The sequence below is a fragment of the Pan paniscus genome, chromosome 2 (assembly GCF_029289425.2).
Source record: "Pan paniscus chromosome 2, NHGRI_mPanPan1-v2.0_pri, whole genome shotgun sequence".
NCBI lineage: Eukaryota > Metazoa > Chordata > Mammalia > Primates > Hominidae > Pan > Pan paniscus.
In genome coordinates, this window is record NC_085926.1 from 96,042,111 (window position 1) to 96,064,008 (window position 21,898).

At 35.9% G+C, this 21,898-nt stretch overlaps 2 protein-coding genes across 2 annotated transcripts; both read left to right on the plus strand.

Annotated features, from left to right (window-relative positions):
* Nucleotides 1-2,090: 2,090 nt before the first annotated feature.
* On the plus strand, nt 2,091-9,921 carry LOC100971597 (olfactory receptor 5H1). Its single transcript, XM_057302010.1, has 2 exons — nt 2,091-2,220; nt 4,051-9,921. The coding sequence occupies exon 2, from the start codon at nt 4,069-4,071 to the stop codon at nt 4,996-4,998; it is 930 nt and encodes a 309-aa protein (XP_057157993.1). The 5' UTR covers nt 2,091-2,220; nt 4,051-4,068; the 3' UTR covers nt 4,999-9,921.
* Nucleotides 9,922-20,699: 10,778 nt separating this feature from the next.
* LOC100971931 (olfactory receptor 5H14) lies at nt 20,700-21,683 on the plus strand. Its single transcript, XM_003821890.4, is given in 1 exon segment — nt 20,700-21,683. A coding segment is annotated over 1 exon segment (933 nt). The 5' UTR covers nt 20,700-20,750.
* The last annotated feature ends 215 nt before the right edge of the window (nt 21,684-21,898 follow it).

Consider the following 21,898-nt stretch of genomic DNA (forward strand, 5'->3'; position numbering starts at 1 on the left):
CTTAATACTGTCACACGGGCCATTGTTTCAACACCTGAATTTTGGAGGGGAAACATTCAAACCATAGCAGATATCTACATAATTTATACCCAGTTAGAGACATCTCTCCAAGCACCTTCTCTCAAATATCCTTTTCACCAGTATTCTAATTATGCTCCTTCCAAGTCCCTGATCATCCAGCCTAACCATTAGTCATAGCCTATAAATTGATACATAATCACACATTTATTTATTTCTCCTTTTAAGCAAATTGGAAAACCAAGTACATCAGTTAGAATTTTTCTAACTGGGAGGATTTCCCTTCACCACGGTTCTTCCGAAATGTCCCAGAAAGGAGCAGTAGTGCTGCAGCCACCTGCCTGAATATGGTGCACAACCATTTGTATCCAGGTCTGAGTCTTCTCTTCCACTGACAATCGATTATAAGAAACTCCCTATGAAGCTATTGCTGAAGGCTTGCAGAGATAAGGCAGTGTAGCAGAAGTAGGGACCATGAACATTTGGGCCACTTCTTCATATAATTTACCTTTGCGTTAGACCGTTAGTCTGTTCTTGCATTACTATAAAGAAATATCAGAGACTGGGTAATTTATAATGAAAAGAGGTTTAATGGACTCACAGTTGCACAGTCTGTACAGGAAGCATGGTTGAGGGGGCCTCAGGAAACTTACAATGATGGGGGAAGCTGAAGGGGAAGCATGTATGTTGTACATGTCCAGAGAAGGAGGAAGAGAGAGAAGGGAGGAGGTGTTACACACTTTTAAACAACCAGATCTTGTGAGAACTCACTATCATGAGAACCGAAAGGGGGAAGTCCACCCCTATGATCCAATCACCACTCACCTGGACCCTCTCCAACATTGGGGATTGGAATTCAACATTAAATTTGGGTAGAGCAGCAAATCCAAACCATATCACCATCCATAATCCAAGTGCAGGCAATTTTATTTCTTTAATAAATACTTTTGCTGTCAAGAAAGGTACATGTCACTATTTAAATATGAAATATAAATATTACAAGTAGGTAAATTAGGTTTTGTTTTTTGAATGGATGCTCCTTAACATGTTATTCTGTTAATGCTCTAAAGAAAATTCTGAACATGCTATCACCATTTTCAAAATCGTTCAATAATAGTTCATTGATTTTCCTTTAAGTTGGGGTAAAGAACATGTCTTTGAACTACCCGACAAGATCCCACCCATGCTGGCCTCCCTGAACACACTTGGTCCTTCCTGATTCTCTCTTTGCATACCAGCCACATTTATTATTTGTTGTTTCTTCAATGATCAAGGCTTTCTGATAATCTAGGTCTTCCCACCATGAAGACCTGTTGGATGGCAAATGTCCACAGGCATTGCTTTGTTAAAAATAAAGGCTCTTGAGAGACCCACCCCAGAACTACTGAAACAGAATCTGCGTTTTGACATCACTAGGAAAATCATAGGCATTATAGTTTGAGAAGCACAGACCTAGGACACCTCCCACTGCAAGCCACTCCCTGGCTTTGTTTTACATTTGCTCTTTGTCTTCTTCCTAGTAAAATTTCCCATTGGATTTTAGCTTATAATGGGGGATCTACATATATGTCTAAAATTTGCATGTCTGAAATTTGCATGGGAAGGACAATTGTATTTGAGGTTGCTCCCAAAGAGGATCTAGAACTTTGGCTTTATTAAAATTATGTTTTGGTTACTTCAAATAAGACTATACTAATTAAAGCACTAACAGTAAATTTTACATATAAACTAAAGTTTGAACAAATATGCCAGAAGTGTCATCCATGGTGGTAAATAGTAACATAAAGTGTTATTTCAATTGTTAAAATTAGAAGTGTCTACCACGAAATGATGTTTGTGATTCCAGAAGTCTGTAATGCCCTTGGGGACAACCTGAACTTACACTTGTGCAAATGCACAATGCCCATTAGAACAGCTTCAATTTGTCCTACAGGGAGTCCTCTGACACTGTTATGAGAATTTCAGTTTTTCATTCCTTCCTCTTCTGGCAAAAGACCCTAGTGGCACAACTGGGTCATTTATGTGCTCAAAGCATATTTAATAAACAACATTTTTCTATGCTTGGAAAAAGAAACCTTCAAAAAGAATGAGTATGCAATGAATGGCTACCTGTATTATTGACATTGCTGTGCTACTGTATGTATTTTTGTTTAGAAAGCACAACACGTTTAAAGGATATCCACAATTTCCTTCAATATATGGGTAAGGAAGAAATAACTTCTCTAATTTTTATTATAATTTATAGAAATGTTGATAATGCCATTTAATTTATTAAAATTTTAGATTGGTGGTAACAAGTTGTCATAATAGAAAGTCAGAAACTGGATGACTCTGACTGGACTATTTTTATATTTTAGTTTTATGACTCTAATATGGACAAAGAGTTATAAGACTGAATTGTTCCTTCAATATTTTGCTATTTTGTTAATCTTATTATGATGAGTTTATATAAATTAGGGCATTAAACAACTAAAACTTGGTTTAAAGATTCAGATAATAATGATTCTTAGAATTATTTCTTGGAATTATTCTGATATAAATACCCATTCCTTTGAATCAACCGCATTCTCCAATTAAAACTTTTAAGGTGAGTCACTTACATATTAACTCCTGTATCCCTACACTCATGTTTGACAATAATTTGAGAGCTCTCACTGTAAATTTTGTTGATGTGAATAAAGGTTGCATTAAGTAGAGTCCTGGTATTTTGGCTTTGGCTGCCTTGAAACCAATATCTTTTGTCCCTCTCTCCATATTCCAAATGTAGGATCAGTGTATTTAATTGGCCATCCTAGATCATGTCCCTTCACTTTAAATGTAAGAAAAATGGGAAAATGAGTTTCTAGTTCTTTTGGCAGTATGTTACCTCTGACAGCCACTATGACTTCGATGGCAAAAAAGGAGATCACACCTTGGCCATTTACAGGACATATGTCCACCTTGTTACCTCCTTAATATAACTTGCTCAAGTTGATTTTCTTGCCATTCTTTTTGGTTCTTTTTTACTCTCCAAGGATGCATCATCTTTAACTATGCCTTTGACTGCCTTTGACTACCACAATGAATCCAAGTAATCATTTCTATTGAGCTCTAATAGGCTCATATTACTGATTGGAACACATCTAGTTGTCCAGATGATGCTCACTCCAAAAACTTGTCAGCACACCTGAGTTCTCAATGTTTAATATCCATCTTCCCAGTCACCAAGTGACTCCTCTCTCCTTCACTGACCACTTACTTCCTACAAAATATGTCACAGAATACTAGAGACTCTACATTCTGAATTCTTTAGAATCTATTCCTTTGTCTTACTGTCTCTTTCAATGTCATATCACACCAAGACCATACATTTAACATGCATTTGAATCCCCTGGAGGGTATTTTCAAAATGCAGATCCTCAGACCTAATTCCTTAAATAACTTCTACATTAAAACCTCATAACATATTTTTCATAAAACTCACTCAGATAATTTTTATGTGTAATGTGATTTGGGATTGCCTGGGCCTTACTAACAAGTTTCTAATTAATATCCCTGAGTACAGTTTCTTCTTCTTGCAGCATATTTTCTACACTATCAAAAACTAAATTAAAAAAAATTAGGATGTAATTTCCCATCTTAAAATTTTTGGCACATGCTTATTGTATGAAGAATAAAGTTTAAGATACTTCACATGGCATGTATTTTATTTATTTTTAATTCAGACCCTTCAAAAATCTTTCCTGTTGACATTGTATCATATGCCAGTCAAACAATTTTTCTACTGCACTCAATAGTGTCCATAGAAATATACTGCATACAGAGAATGCCTCTTGTTTTACCTAAATCTGCTAATTACTGCACAGTTTCAAACCAAAATATATCATTTTTTCATGTCTTTATTGCAACAAATAGAGATTCATCAGCTATAGGACTGATCAAAAAATTGAGAGGGTTCTGATCATTTTAGGTTTTCCTTCAGCACCTCTTCCCCAATTTCAACTCATAATGCCATTGCAAATGTTCCCTTTCATTTGTTGCATTTTATTTTAGAGGGCATGCTGTGAGGACATGGAAGAGGAAAATGCAACATTGCTTACAGAGTTTGTTCTCACGGGATTTTTATATCAACCACAGTGGAAAATACCCCTGTTCCTGGCATTCTTGGTAATATATCTCATCACCATCATGGGGAATCTTGGTCTGATTGCTGTCATCTGGAAAGACCCTCACCTTCATATCCCAATGTACTTACTCCTCGGGAATTTAGCTTTTGTGGATGCTTGGATATCATCCACAGTGACCCCAAAGATGCTGAATAACTTCTTAGCTAAGAATAAGATGATAACTCTCTCTGAATGCAAGATACAGTTTTTTTCGTTTGCAATCAGTGTAACCACAGAATGTTTTCTCTTGGCAACGATGGCATATGATCGCTATGTAGCCATATGCAAACCTTTACTTTATCCAGCCATTATGACAAATGGACTATGCATCCGGCTATTAATCTTGTCATATGTAGGTGGTCTTCTTCATGCTTTAATCCATGAAGGATTTTTATTCATACTAACCTTCTGTAACTCCAACATAGTACATCACATTTACTGTGACATTATCCCATTGTCTAAGATTTCTTGTACTGATTCTTCTATTAATTTTCTAATGGTTTTTATTTTCTCAGGTTCAATTCAGGTATTCAGCATTGTGACTATTCTTGTATCTTACACATTTGTTCTCTTCACAATCTTAAAAAAGAAATCTGATAAAGGTGTAAGGAAAGCCTTTTCCACCTGTGGAGCCCATCTCTTCTCTGTCTCTTTATACTATGGACCCCTTCTCTTCATTTATGTGGGCCCTGCATCTCCGCAAGCAGATGATCAAGATATGGTGGAGCCTCTATTCTACACTGTCATCATTCCTTTGTTAAATCCTATCATCTACAGTCTGAGAAATAAGCAAGTCACAGTTTCATTCACAAAAATGTTAAAAAAAACATGTTGAGGTTTCATACTAGTATCCTTTCTCTAATTACAAAAATAGTCACAAAATTATGCAAGTTAGAGGTACCTATGTTGTTTCCAGTGTTCGAACATTTTTGCAAGTATAAGTGTTCTAGCACTTTAGTGAGCTAATGTTTTAGTACCTAATAAACTAATCGCAATATGTCTATATGTTATTCAAAAGCATTCAAGAAATTTTCATACTGTTCATAATAGAATAATGACTGTAGACATCAAATAAAAATATTTAACGCTTGTATATGTTATTCAATGTGCATTTATAAATGCATTAATTGCTAAAATAGCCTAGTTTATCATATAAGGACTTGAGTATGATGGTTTTGATACTAATACTACTGAATTACCTGCGATGTCCATCATATTTAACCCATAACTGAGGCAGATTTGTTTTTGAGTGAACAGAGGTAAGTCCCAATGATTCTGCTAACCATCAAGGTCTTCCATTTCATTATATTAGGAAAGGGTGAATTCTGTTTCTTGAAGGAAGTCAACTCGCAGGTCAAACAGAAATGGAAATGCAATGAGAAAAATAAAAATAGAAGGAATGAACAGTTAAGGCACTGCCATAGTGTAAGAGCATGCTCTTAACTCTATGTGCTCGTATGAGTAAGAAGAGGCAAGCTGCCTCTAACTTTCTAGGATGGCTTCTAAGGCCCTTCCCAGCTGTGATTATATGATTTTAAACAACCTGGAAGCCTTCCCTAATTCAGGAAATTAAAAGATTAAATAGAATAACTGCATTTGGAGTAGACATAGAGAAGAAATAAGTATCATAAAAGAAAGAAAGTGGTCTTAATGTTTTTATGATGAAGCTACCAAGATGTGTAAAAATCAATATTATTGCAAGGTTGTTGGAATGTGTTGTTATCAACAAAAAGTTTTAAATGCCTGTCATGGAAGTTCAAATAATGTTAACATGATACGACATCATGGCGCCCAGCAAGAGGAAGCAAAAACAGAAAAATGAGGTAAGATTTTGGAGATTTTCTGCCTCAGAAAGTCATTGATTGTTAACCTTCTTAACACTTCTTGTACTTCAAGTATGTTAATCATCTTTCTACCAGTCCACCCTCTCCTTCATCTTTCAGTACTGAAATTCCTTTCACATTCTCACTGATACTATTGAGGTCCCTAGCATAAAAACTACTCACATGTAGTTTTGCAAACCTCTAGTTATTTATTTCCTCCATCCTTCTAACAGTCACTCACTTCCCCAAAATGGCTGTCAGATTGTTTTTTCAAATGGAACTCTAACTAATTATATCCCTCTTCAATTCCTTTTGTTAGATTGTCATTGCTACCAGATTATATGCATGTATGTTTTAGGTATCTTATATCTATATGTATACATATGCATATGTTTAGTTTTTCATATGTATGCATAGTGATACAAGATATATATTAGTACTTACATAGTTAAAATACAAATGTAGCAGCATTAGAATTTAGAGTTTATCTAAGGAGACTTGATTTATTTTGCAACACCAGATTGCATGTGGTATGGGGATTTCCTGAAGGTGCAAGAGAGGAGATAAAGGCTTTTACAGGGCAAATGTGAAAGTATGGCAAAAGTAAAGATTGTATTGGTTAAAGTGGAGCAGTAGTGTTATTTTGATCATTCCAGTGGAAAATTCCTAGTTAGAAATTAGCTGGGGTTTTTGGTTGGTTAAAGTTAACTTTTGTTTTACCATTTACAATGAGTTGGATTCCTGTTTGCTTAGGTACAAACCCACTTTGCTGGACCCACGTCAGCCTGATATACTTTTATTTAATTATTTTAACTCATTATGGTGAGCCTCTCATTATGGGATATTGACTAAAACTCGCATACTTGCACTCTCTGTGACCAGCACAGCTGGTTTGTCTTTGTCTCAGCATGGAACTCATAAGTTACAATGTCTGGTCTCTTACAGAAGTGTTTCTTTTATGGACACTTTGTTTTTGTTATTCTAATCATAGTGAGAAAATCTGGCACAGTGTAGTGGCTACAAACGTGTATTTAAAACTCTTGAGAGAATACAACACACCAAGAAGATGACAATGACTATCACAAACATAGTACCAAGGGACTGGGGTACGCTCTATAGCCAAAGTATGTATGAACAAAACCAACTGAAATAAACCAAATGAAAATAATAAAAGTTAATGGTTAAAACTACCTATAAGCTTAGCATGTGAGCCAGAGGGCAGTTAGTTGAGAAGACTTTTAGATTTAAGCTCAAAGCATCTTTAGATGATGAAATAAAATGGCAGTTGCAGTCTGATAATTTTTCTGTTTTTTAGTCTGAATGTCTCTTGTCATGTCATTAAATGTTTGGTGAACTTCCTGAGTGGGACACTAAGCATCATGCATGAAGATTATCCTCTGACATTTATATCAAGTTGTCCAGCCCTAGCTTGTAGCGCTTCAGGAATAGGACAGTTTCTAAGTAGATAATAAAACATCAAAGACAATGGACAGAACTGGAATTTAATTATGGGTGCGCTATATTTTTCTACTGAAACATGATTTTTCCCTCCATAATCAGGCCATTTCTTTCAAATGTAATTATAGTAAGACTAATTTATTTACCAAATAGATCTACCCTCATTAAGCTTCAACTGAGTATTTACATAAGTGCAAGTTGGAATAGGAATTGATCATCTCTTTTTAAGAAGGCCTCATTACGACCTTTACTAAATAATCTCCGATTAGACTTTAAAGTTTCTTCAAGCTATAAAGTCATACCAACAACATACCATTAGTTTCACCTGCAACACTGATACATTTAGGTAAACTCCCCTGTACTCAAAAAGGTCCTAAAAGTATATTTCAGTTCCTGGGCCTTCCAGAGAGTAAGGTCTTTCTTCCTCTTTACCAATATGGCTAGAAAGCTTGTGAGCAGCTATCAGCCCAGATTTTCTAAAGGAGCTGGCTGTAGTTATTTTTTTGATACCTGCAAATCTCATATTAAAATTTGATTCCAAATTCTGGAGGTGTCGAAGATGGGAGGTGTTTGGGTCATGGGGGTCGATCTCTCATGAATGCCTTGGTGCCATCATCATAGTAATAAGCATGTTCTTCCTGTCTTAGTTCCCATGAGGGCTGGTTGATAAAAGAGCCCAGCACTCCACTCTCTCTCTTTCCTTTCCTCTCTCACCACGTGATCACCACACATGCCAGCTCCACTTCGCCTGCTGTCATGAGTGAAGTAGGCTGAAGCTGTCATCAGAAGTGGACATTTAAGCCTTGTTTTCTGTATAGCCTGCAGAATTGTTCTCCAAACAAACACCTTTTACTTATAAATTACCCAGCCTCAAGAATTTCTTTATTGCAACACTAAATGGAATGAGGCAGGGCTTAATTGGATGCATAAAGTCAATTCTTAGTTTCTTAAAATTCTCCAGTCATATCTAATTTTATGCACATTCTCCAATGTGACATTCCAGTCACAGTAGTGGTAATATAACCATAATTATGTTATATTGTAATAACAGATTCTGATTAAAATTTTGCAAATACCTATATTGCAATCAAAATAAAAATGCTCGATGATGATTTCTGAATTCTTGAGAGGTCAGCTAAGGAGAAGAAGGTAAACGTATTAATTCTGTTTACAAAAGGTATACTTGGCCAGATTGTTTGCAAAGTTTCTTTAATTCTGGTCTCGTGTTGTGTTTCTAACGTTATCAGAAATCTTTACTGTCAGAGCCTTTCCCGCAAATCTGTTGAGATTAGACAGATACTTTGCATACAGGGATGTTTCCTTTATGTTATTTAGTGGTATTAATTACCACACATTAACTAGAATTCTAAACTCTTAGTAACTTTCTTTTCTGGGATAGAAGCGATTGACAAATATGCATCACACCGGCATTTTACAGATTGGCAAATCTACGAATATACAATTTCATAATTCCTAGAAGTATGTGCTTTCCCATTATATAATTTTTCAATGTGCCACAGGACATGTTGAACACAAATATGAACACAAAAGTGAACCCAAATATCTTTATTTCTTCTGTAATAAGAAGTCCAAAATAGAGAAGTGTATGTTCAGCAATTAGTCTTTTAAAAAAATGTTGTTTGGAAATAATCCAGGTATTCAATGACTATTGATAATGTAATCAACTGTGTGAAACTCTAAGGGTTTAATTTACCACAGAGAAGTGGGAAGGTATTTTTAAGTAGACTTCTTATTAAACATAATTACGGTTTAAAAGTTCATTTATAAATGTATATTGTACTTACATCTGTTTAATTCACTTATTCTGAATTGTTTGGTTTACTCATGAAAATTTCATAAGACATTAGACACAGCCAGTCATCATTTCAAATTACTCTCTTGTTAACTACATTTACAGCACGTTTATGTCAGTGTAGCAGGACGAGCCGTGGGCAAAACCCCTCAGACACCGAGATAGTGAAGGGAGTGGCTTTAATCAGATGGGAGCATCGATAGGCTAGCGTCTTAAAATCCGAGCTCGTCAGGTGCTCAACTTCTGTCCCTTTTAAGGGCTCACAACTCTAAGGGGGTCCGCATGAGAGGGTCGTGATCGATTGAGCAAGCCAGGGGGTACGTGACAGGGGCTGCGAGCACCGGTGGTCAGAGTGAAACAGAACAGAACGGGAGGTTTCACAATGTCCTACCATACGATGTCTGGAATCTATAGATAACAACGGTTGCTAGGTGAGGGGTCGAATTTTAACAACCAGGCTTAGGTCAGGCAGGCCCAGGCCTGGTTTCGGGTCTGGTTCCTAGACGCCAGGCTACCTGCCTTTAGTTTCACTTCTCTTTCCTTTTCTGAGTATAAAACAATATAAAACAATATGAGAGGGTCTCTCTCTTCCCTCATCAGTCAGTCATCATAAAAGCAAAAATCTAAAAGTCAAATATGTGTTTTTTTTGTTTTATTGCCGTGCCTGATATATATGAAGTAAATGCCATTATATTTTCACATAGGTGTTTAAGTTGAATTGTTGGTTTTCTGACTTTAAACATCAGGCAGAGATAATATAAACTTACTTGACTCGTAAACTCAGATAATATAAAAGTTGTGTGTTTGTATTATATTTAATTCTGAAAACCCTAAAGAGATGTCTATTTTAATTAAACCAACAAACTTGAAATAGCTTTGACTTAACAGAGAATATCATAGATAATGTGAATCTGAAAAATATAATGGTGAATTTCTATCTTTCTGAGTTTAAGGAATCCTTAATTTATATAAGCACATATTCTTCAATAAGCCAAATAAATAGAGCTCTATTAAAATTAGTTTTGCAGTACCATCCAAAGGTAGCAAAATGTCACACATACAAACATATATAGACATACGTAAACATACAGAAAGAAGCAAATATTATAGTGTTCATTCTAAAATTGTAGCCATATGTCAGGTACAATAAGAACAAACTCAAGGCTGGGCACGGTGGCTCTTGCCTGTAATCCCAGAACTTTGGGAGGCCGAGGTGGGTGGATCACCTGAGGTCGGGAGTTTGAGACCAGCCTGGCCAACATGGTGAAACTCTGTCTCTACTAAAAATAGAAAAATTAGACAGGCGTGGTGGTGTACCCGTGTAGTACCAGCTGCTTGGGAAACTGAGGCAGAAGAATCGCTTGAACACAGTAGGTCGAGGTTGCAGTGAGCTGAGATCACTCCACTGCACTCTAGCCTGGCTGACAGAAGGAAACTCCATTTAAAAAAAAACAACCAGAAATAAAAAAAAACCAAACTCAGTAATTTATAAGACTATCTAGACATGAACTGTGTTTCTCCTAGTTGGAACAAGTTAAGATGTCCTGTCCAGATGGTCAAAGCTTTTTATTAATATTTTTGGAAAGTGTTTTTACTATTTTTCTTTTGCTCCATTTACAAATGCCTCTTTTTTGTTCAGATGTGACGTGTCCTTGCAATTTGCTTGTAAAAGATAAAGCTCTCATGCCTTACAGTAAACATGTAAGAATATTTACATGTTAAGTCACAGTGTTTAGATTTCAGACTTAAATACCATCATTTTCCAAAACAAATAAACAAAAAAGAGTGTTGATAGAGACCTAATTAAGACAAGACAGCCAAGACAACCATCTTAAACAAAGGTAAAGTTTGTGATGTAGATTAACTTAATGCCTTCACCTTCTCCATTATTTAGAGATTTAGTCCTACTACTCTTCTTGGACCAGATATGTAGAACTCTTACAAATGGAGATTCCTTTAAATTTCTCTTCTAAAGAGAATCTCAAAAATAACCAAGCCAAAATAGTCTTTATGCCAATAGGTAAAATATTTTGGTAATTATTTGGCCCCATCATTCACATATCATTCCAGTTTTTGTTTTGTAACTGTATTTAAGATTTCAGGGTGGATCTTATCAATGAATAGGACAAGGATTTTCTACGCCTGAACTCAACATAGATTGACCACAATGTTTTACAAATAGTACCTCTAATCTTGCCTTATATTCAGAGACTGGTTTATCCTTTTTTCTTTGTTTGCGTGATAGACAAGTGAGTTTTTGAAGAAATACTTTGGGGATGGATTCTAAGAGATTATTTCTTATTTCCTCAGCACTTTTGGTCTTTCCCTGGAAGATTGAGGGATTGGATCTTTGCTGTCTATCTTAGGTATGCAACATTTAGCTTCAGCTACAGGCTTCACTAGGTCCCAGGATCATGTGAATAAACTGGTACAGGGAGTCCTAAATCATATGATCCAAGAAGAATTAGAAATTCCACAGAAAATGTCTGGGGCATATGTTTGGGCTGGATATTTTTCGCTATTGCTCTGAGCTCAGATTTTGATCAAGGTATAAAAATGGTTAAAGAAGGCAGGCCTGGTTCATCTGATGAACTGACTTTATAAGAAAACTGACCAGTTTTCTTTTACTCTTTCAGGTGAAAACATAATTGAACAGAAGACATAGTAGACTTAGAGTTATGAGATAGAGGATAATATAGAGAACATTATGAAATAAAAATGAGAAAACATTTCATAATATTATGAAAATGAGAAAAATCTCACATAGGAATATTTTGTCACTGAATCTGAAATAGGGAAATTAGACAGTACTTCTAAGCTCCAAGCAGACTTTCTTCATTCCTGGGTGTAGGCCAAACTGCATGTGGGAAAAATTGACTTTATAGTGTTTGACTTTGAAACAAAGATGGTAAGAGCCCCTTGTCAAGGCAAACCTCCTCCTTTCTTGGGGTCCAGGCCACAAGATTAAATATTATGGCTCCAGAGTCATGCAGCCAGAGGCCATAAGATTCCTAACCTCCCTAATTACTTCTGTAGATAACATTATTATTGTAAAACCAAAGATTTTTAGACCCTGTATTCTGATGAAACACCTGGCACCATCCAGACTGTAATCTTGCTTCTCTGGTTTTATAGCTCTTTTCCAGAAACTGGTTTACTACAAGAGGACAGCTTCAACTTCATATGCATTTATCCCCAAACCAACAAATCAGCATTCCCCATTTCCTAGCCTCCTGCCTAAAAAATTATCTTTAAAAACCCTTAGACTCTGTCTGGGCACAGTGGCTCGTGCCTTTAATCCCAGAAAATTGGGAGGCTGAGGTAGACAGATCAGTTGAAGCCAGGAGTTCGAGACCAGCCTGTCCAACATGGTAAAACCCTGTTTCTTCTAAAAAAAATACAAAAATTAGCCAGGCATGATGATGCATGCCTGTAATCCTAGCTATTTGGGGGGTTGAGCCATGAGAATCACTTGAACCCAGGAGGGAGAGGTTGCAGTGAGCAGATATCCAGTCAGTGCACTCCAACCTGGGTGACAGAGTGTGACTCTATCTCAAAAAAAAAAAAAAAAGAAAAAAAAGAAAGAAAAAGAAAGAAAGAAGAAAAAAGAAAGAAAGGAAGGAAGGAAAGAAGGAAGGAAGGAAGAGAGAGAGAAAGAAAGGAAGAAAGAAAGAAAAAATTAAAAAACCCAACACTCTAGCCTCTGAATATTTGGAGAGTTTGACTTGAGTTATAATTAATCTCTATTTTCCCATTTAGCCAGCTTTGTGTGTATTAAACTTTTTCTCTATTGCAATTCCCCTGTCTTGATAATTGGCTCTATCTGGGTAGCAGGCAAGAAGAACTACTTGGTGGTAACATAGAGAGAAGGAGCAGTTGGAGTTAAGTTAGTCAATGACCTACACCTGGACTCTATGGGAAGAATACACACACACACACACACACACACACATAAACACACACACACATATTCTAATTGGATATAAAGATAGAATGACATTTTGAAGGTATAGTCAGAGAACCACCTATGAAGGAATACCTTGCAAGACTGTTTTTGTTTTTTGTCTTCTTTTCCCCTGACCATTGCCTAATAAAATTTCTTCACAAATTTCAGCTCCCTGAAAGTTAGGTAAATATCTGGAGTTTTAGCTGCAGTTTGCATGAGGGGGATAATTTTACTTGTGATTGGCTTGTGAAGGGAATCTAGATCATTGGCCTTATTAAAATCATGACTAGCTCAGATGAGACTATACTAATCAAAACATTAAGACCATCCAATTTTTAAAAATCAACTTTATTTTCAGTTCTAGGGTGCATGTACAAGATGTGTTTACAAAGGTAAACATGTGCCATGGTGGTTTGCTACACAGATGAACCCATCACCTAGGTATTAAGCCCAGCATCCGTTAGCTATTCTTCCTGATGAAGAACATCTAATTTTATAAAAACTTCAGTTTGTATAAAATGTCACTAGTGTCGCATGTTGTGGAAAATTGTGGCATAAAGTATAATTTCAATTGTGAAAACTAGAACTAACTTCCAGTGACTTAATGTGTATGATTCTGAAGTCCGTATTACACTGTAGAATAATCTGTATTTCTCATACATATCTAAATCCACAATGCCCAGCTGAACATTTTCACTTCATCCAAGTGGAATTATTGTCACTTGTTCTTTATATTGTCTGCCTCAGGATTTATTCTTCTGCTTACTTGATTCTGCTAAAAATCAAACAATCAAACAAAAAAAACTGATGGAAAATAAAGTGCTCTCAACACCAGAAGCGAGATTTTTGGAAAAACTTAATCACTGCAACTAAAAGGGTAGAGTAACAGTTAAATATGGAATAAGCTTTCAGACAGTGCCAATACATTCATGAACAGTATAAAATTTATAGGTAAAATTTCAAGTTAAAGTCTCTTTATCAAACATTAATTCCATAGAAAAATAAACTTGAATTTTTAAAAAAAAAGAAAATGAAAAGACTCTCAAAGCTCTCTCTAGCAGCAATGAACACCAGAGTTGATGCAGGCATTTAACCCAAACTTCGGAGCCTTTCCCTTTATTTTGGCTTAATGCATTTCTGATACTTTCTGTCTCCCTCTTTACTGACATGTCTTTCTTGCATTTACCATCTATGACATGATTACTCTGTGCCTATTTTTCTTCCTCCTTGTTTTATTTCACCCACACAAATTTCCATTTCCACATTTCCTATCCCTTTCTTCTCTTGACAACTTCCTCTCACTTATCTATCTTTACCTATGAGAACTTTTCTTAAATACTCTAATGAAGTAAAACATTAGTTTATGAGCAGCAGACAAATGTGAATTTTTCTCCATGTGTGGCAGAGCGCTCTACCTCATCCCCCCATTGCTGTGCTACTTCTTTCCACTTCACTTCTTATTTGCTGACTTTTAATCTATTACTTGAGAATGCTCTCACTAAAGCCACTAAAAATGGCTTCCTTTCTACACACAGTGATTTCCCTGGACTCTTTGTCCTGTAGAGCATTTATTTCATCATTTTTCCCTGTGCTTTACTTGGTCACACTTATCTTTCCTCCCTTTATGTCCACAAAACCCAGCTTTCTAGTTCCCTCTTGCTTCTTCCCGTGATCACTCTGTTCACTGCCTTTTTCTGTTATCTCCCTTGTCTCTCTTTTGAACATCCAGGGCTTTGGGTTGCAATGGAAAAATTTTATTGAATGGATATTGACTCCAATATAGAAATGGTAGAGAAGGTGGAGGAATCAACTGGAAAATAATGGCAGAAACAGAAGGAAGTAGAGCAGCTAGTCAGCAGCCAAAGTCCCTTCCCAACAGTAAATTCATGAGTGTGGCTGTTTCTGCTGCTAAAACACAGCTCATATTTTCAGTAGCATTGGTGCAGACATAGGATGCACGTGCTAGAATCTTAATGTTTTTGCCTCAATTGACTTCGCACTAATTTTTTTTTGTCTATGTACATTTGTCTCCAACTCTCTATATCCAACTCTATTTTGGGTGGGTTTGATTGGGCAAATCTAGGTGAAATTCTTTGTTTGCCACCAAGACCCATGTGGTAGAAAGGGGTTCCAGGTACTGGCCATATAAGGAATGACTTGCATTGCCTTCATAACCTTTTCGTATGTTTCTCAAAATGTTTTGTATTTCAACTTTTATTTTAGATATAAAGAGTACATGGGCAGCTTTGTTACTTTGTTACTTGAGTACATTGAATGCATGTAGTGAGCATAGCACCCAACAGGTAGTTTTATTACTGATTCCTTCTTTCCTCCCTCCTCAATCTATTAGTCCACAGAGTCTATTATACGCATGTTTATGTCCTGTGTTCTCAATGTTTAGCTTCCACTCATAAGTGGAACATGTGGTATTTGGTTTTCTGTTCCTTCATTAGTTCATTTAAGATTATGGCCTTCAACTACACCTATGCTGCTGCAAAAGACATGATCTTTTTCCTTTTAAGGATGCATAGTATTCCGTGATCTATAGGTACCACGTTTTATTTATCCAGTCAACCACTGATGATGACTTAGGTTCATTCCACGTCTTTGTTATTGTGAATAGCGCAGCAATGAACATATGAGTACATGTGTCTTTATAAACAAAATAGCATAGTTCTGGTACAAAAACAGACACATAGAACAATGGAACAGAGTAGAACACTTGGAAATCTAGCCACAAACTTACAATCATCTGACCTTCCACAAATCTGACAAAAATTGCAATGGGGCAACAACTGTCTACTCAATAAATGGTGCTGGGATAACTGACTAGCCATATGAAGAAGAATGAAACTGGCTAGCCATATATAGAAGAATGAATGCCCCCCACACCCTGTATCATGGGGAAACTGGATGGGGGCTATCCCTTGTGGGGCAGCTCCTCAGTTCTGTGCACCACCAAACTTAGCACAGTCAGGTGATTGAATCCAAATTCATTCAGAACGTCGTTGAGATGAGGCGCTGTGTGGTGGAAGGAGAATGGCATTTGGAGCCAGATGAGCTAGGTTTGAGTCTTATCTCTTGTCCCATACCTTTCAACATATAGAAAAATTAACCCAAGCTGGATTAAACATTTAATGTAAGAACTTATTCTGTAAATATCCTAGGAGAAACCCTAGGGATACCTTTCTCAACATCAGCATTGGAATAGAATTTTGGTTATGTCCTCAAAAGCAATTGCAACAAAAACAGAAATTGACAAGTGGTCCTTAATTAAACAAAGGAGCTTCTGCTCAGCAAAATAAACTATTGTTAGAGTGTATAAGCAATCTACAGAATGGGAGGAAATATTTGAATACTATGCATTCAATAAAGGTCTACTATCCAGAATATATAAGGGATCTAACAAATCAACAAACAAAAAACAAATAACCCGTTCACCAAAGAGCAAAGTGCATGAACAGACGCTTCTAAAAAGACCATACAAGTGATCATGAGACGTGAAAAAATGCTCATGATCACTAGTCATCAGGGAAAGGCAAATCTAAATTAAAATGAGATGTCATCTCACACCAGTCAGAATGACTATTATTAAAAAGTCAAAAAAACAACCGATGCTGGAGAGGCTACCGAGCAAAGGGAACACTTATACACTATTGGTGGTAATATAAATTACTTCAGCCACTGTGGAAAGCAGTCTGCAGATTTCTCAAAGAACCTGAAACAGAGCTCCAATTTGACCCAGCAATCCCATTAATGGATATATACCCAAAGGAAATTAGGTCATTATACCATCAATTTTTTTTCTTGCTATACTTCTCTTTTTTTTTTTTTAGTGTGCTCTCCAATAGATATGGCATTCATAACTATATCCTCAGCTACTTAAATGACTTCCAAAATATTATTTGTATTACTCTTGTAGAATTGTATTACTAAATCTAAACAGCTCACCTGGATGTTCAAAGCGTGCTCACACTACAGACTCATCAATGCATCTGAGTTCTCAGTCTCTATTTTGGATGACTATCTGCCTACTCACAGAGTGACTCTTTTTCCTTCAGTGACCACTACTTTCTCATCAAATATGGGACTAAGTCCAAGTGACACTACATTCTGAATACCTTAGAATCTATCTCTTCATCCTTTTCATTGTTACTAACATTATATTACACAGGGATGAGGCCATTTAATTTTGTGTCATGTCAGTATTTATGTCAGCATATTATACTGCTTACATTTCTCTTCTGAAGAGTTTTCAGTGACTCCTGTGTATTCTATGTGGTATTTTCCTTACCTCTTTGTTTTCTTCTACAAACATTCTATGAAAAAAGGATAAGTGATTAAGGAATCTACCAAAAAATATGGCTTTTACTTTCCAACTAACTTACCATCCATGATTCAAGTGCAGGTTATTTTATTTCTTTAATGAACACTTTTACTGTCAAGAAAGTTACATGTCACTATTTAAATATGAAATATAAATATTACAAATCAAGTCTATCAGATTTTGTTTTCTGAAAGAATGCTCATTAATGTGTTGCCAAGTTAATGTTCTAAAGAAAATACTGGACATGTTGCCATCATTTTCAAAATCCCTCAATAATGCTTCAATAATTTTTCTGTAAATTGCAGTAAAGAACAAACCACTGACTACCCTCTGAGTTCCCCTGGGAGCCTCCCCATGCTGGCTCCCTGAACAAAACTGGCCCTTCCTTGCTTCTCTCTTTTCATACCTGCCACATTTACCATTATTGTTTCTCCAGTGATCAAGGGTCTTTGATAATCTATGTCCTCCCATGATGAAGGCCTGTTGGATGGCAAATGTCCACAGGCATCACTTTGTTAGAAATAAAGGCTCCTGAGAGACCCACACAAGAACTACTGAGAGATGATCTGCATTTTGACAGGATCTCTAGGAAAGTCATAAGCATTATCATTTGAGAAGCACAGAATTAGGGCACCTCCCACTGCAGTCCCTGGCTTTGTTTTATATTGGCTCCTCCCTTGTCCTCTTCCTAGTAAAATTTCCCATCAGATTTTAGCTTAAAATGGAGGAACTTGGTATATGTCTAAAATTTAAGCTGAAATTTGAATGGGGAAGACAGCTATATTTGGTTTTGGCTCCTGAATTGCATCTAAAATTTTGGTCTTATTAAAATTATGCTTTGATTACATCAGACAAGACTATACTAATCAAAGCCCTAAGAGTAAATTTCACATATATACTAAAGTTTGAAAAAATATGCCAGAAGTGTCACTTGTGGTGGTAAATAGTGGCATAAAGTGTTATTTCAAGTGTTCAAACTAGAAGTGTCTACAATGAAATGATGTTTATGATTCCAGAAGTCTGTAATGACCTTTGGGACAACCTGGATTCTCATATGTGTCTGAATTCACAATGCCCATTTGAATGGCTTCAATTTATTCTACAGGGAGTCTACTGGCAATCTCATGAGAACTTCAGTTTTTCAGTCCTTCATCTTCTGGCAAAGGTACCCAGTTGCACAACTGGATCACTTATGTGCTCAAGCCAAATTTTTATAACCAATGGTTTTCTAAGATTCAGAAATGAAGCATCCAAAAAGAAAGAACATGCAGTGAATTGATACAAGTGCTATTAACATCACAGTGTTACTGTGTTTTTTTTTCTGTCTTAGAAAGTGTAACACGTTTAAAGGATATCCACAATTTCTTTCAAAAATATGGGTAAGGAAGAAATAATTTTTGTAATTTTCATTATGCTTTATAGAAATGTTGAAATGCTATTTAATTGATTGAAATTTTAGATCAGGTATACAAGCTGTCAAAATAGCCAGAAGAAAGTTGGATAACTATTACTGTACTGTCTTTAGATTTCAGTTTTATGACTATACTATGGATAGGGTAAATAGTTATAAGACTGAATTGTTCCTTTAATGATATTGTATTATCTTGTTAATCTTGTTATAATAACTTCATATGATCTAGATCATTAAACAATTAAAACTTGGTTTAAAGGTTCAGATCATAATGATTCTTAGAATTTCTTGGAATTATTCTGATATAAGTACCCATTCCTTTTAATTAACTACATTCTCTGATTAAAACTTTTAAGATGAGTCACCTACAGATAAACTCCTGTATCCTTACACCCACATTTGACAATAATTTGACAGCTCACACTGTAAATGTTATTGATGTAAATAAAGGTTCCATTAAGTAGAGTCCTGGTAATTCTGCCTCGGCTACCTTTGAAACCAAAACCTTTCTGTGTCTCCATATTCCAAATGTAGGATCAGTGTGTTTCATTTGCCATCCTAGATCATGTCCCTTCACTCTGCAAGTAAGAAGAATGGGAAAATGAGTTTCTAGTTCTTTTGACTTCTAAAGCAGTAGATAACCTCCGACAGCTGCCAAGTCTTGGATGGCAAAAAAGATCACATCTTGGCTATTTACCAGACATATGTCCACTTTGTTACTTCTTCAATATAACTTGCTCCAGTTGACTTTCTTGTCACTCTTTTTGTTTCTTTGTTACTCTCCAATGGATACATCATTTTTAACTGTGCCTTTGACTATCACAATAATTCCAAGTAATTATTTCTATTAAGCTCTAACAGGCTCATATTGCTGTTTGGATCTCACCTAGTTGACCACATGATGCTCACTCCAAGAACTTGCCAGCACATCTGAGTTCCCATCTTCAATAGTTAATGACCAATTACCCAGTCACCAAGTGACTCTTATCTCCTTTATTACCACTTCTTCCCCACCAAATATGTCACAGAATACTAGAGAATCTACATTCTGGATTCTTTGGAATCTATTTCTTTGTCTTACCATCTCTTCCAATGTAATATCACACATGGACTAGACATCTAGCATTCATTTGAATCACCTTGAGGGTATTTTTAAATACAGATTTCTAGAACTCATTTCTGAAATAATCAATTTCTACATTAAAATCTCACAATCTGTATTTTTCATAAAAAACCCTCCCAGATAATTTTTATGTGTGACCTGATTTGGGATTGCTGGAACCTTAGTAACAAGTTTCTAATTAGTACTCCTTAGTCCAATTTCCCCATCCCGCAGCATATTTTCTACACTATCAAAAATTTAAAAAAATATGTTATGATGGCATTTCCCATCTGAAAGTATTTGGTGCATTCTTATATTACGAAATATAAAGTTTAAGATTCTTTGCATGGCATTTATTTCATCTGGATATTCATTTATCCAGACATTTCAAAAACCTATTCCCCAGGACCTCCATTCATGTACCAGACACAGGATTGTTCTACCACATTCAAGACTGTGCCCATACATTTAGTAAATCCAGAGTATGCATATTACTACCAAGTTTTCAAACTAAAATATGACATTTTTTTCATTTCCTTAACCCCTTAAATATAGGATTTCTTATTTATAATAATGATCAAAAAATTGAGTCTCTGATAATTGCACACTTTATATCAACACCTCTTTTCCAATTTCAACTCATAATGTCATTGCAGATGTTCCCTTTCATTTGTTGTATTTTATTTTAGAGGACATACAGTGAGGACATGGAAGAGGAAAATGCAACATTGCTGACAGAGTTTGTTCTCACAGGATTTTTATATCAACCACAGTGGAAAATACCCCTGTTCCTGGCATTCTTGGTAATATAGCTCATCACCATCATGGGGAATCTTGGTCTGATTGCTGTCATCTGGAAAGACCCTCACCTTCATATCCCAATGTACTTACTCCTCGGGAATTTAGCTTTTGTGGATGCTTTGTTATCATCCACAGTGACTCCAAAGATGCTGATCAACTTCTTAGCTAAGAGTAAGATGATATCTCTCTCTGAATGCAAGATACAATTTTTTTCCTTTGCAATTGGTGTAACCACAGAATGTTTTCTCTTGGCAACAATGGCATATGATCGCTATGTAGCCATATGCAAACCTTTACTTTATCCAGTCATTATGACCAATGGACTACGCATCCGGCTATTAGTCTTGTCATTTCTAGGTGGTCTTCTTCATGCTTTAATTCATGAAAGTTTTTTATACAGATTAACCTTCTGTAGTTCCAACATAATACAACACTTTTACTGTGACATTATCCCATTGTTAAAGATTTCTTGTACTGATTCCTCTATTAACTTTCTAATGGTTTTTATTTTTGCAGGTTCAATTCAAGTTTTCACCATTGGGACTGTTCTTATATCTTACATATTTGTCCTCTATACAATCTTGAAAAAGAAGTCTGTCAAAGGTATAAGAAAAGCCTTCTCCACCTGTGGAGCTCATCTCTTATCTGTATCTTTATACTATGGGCCCCTCGCCTTCATGTATGTGGGCTCTGCATCCCCACAGGCTGATGACCAAGATATGATGGAGTCTCTATTTTACACTGTCATAGTTCCTTTATTAAATCCCATGATCTACAGCCTGAGAAACAAGCAAGTAATAGCTTCATTCACAAAAATGTTCAAAAGAAATGATGTTTAGATCATTACTAATATATCTTTTCTATTTACTAAAATGTCACAAAATTGTGCAAATTAGAGGTACCTATGTTTTTGCCAGCATTAAAAGATTTTGCAATTATAACTGTCCTAGCGCTTTAATGACCTATGATATGAGCACCTATTTAACTAATTAAAATATTCCTATGTTATTCAAAAGGATTTGAGAAATTTTAATCAAGTCTTCATAATAGAATA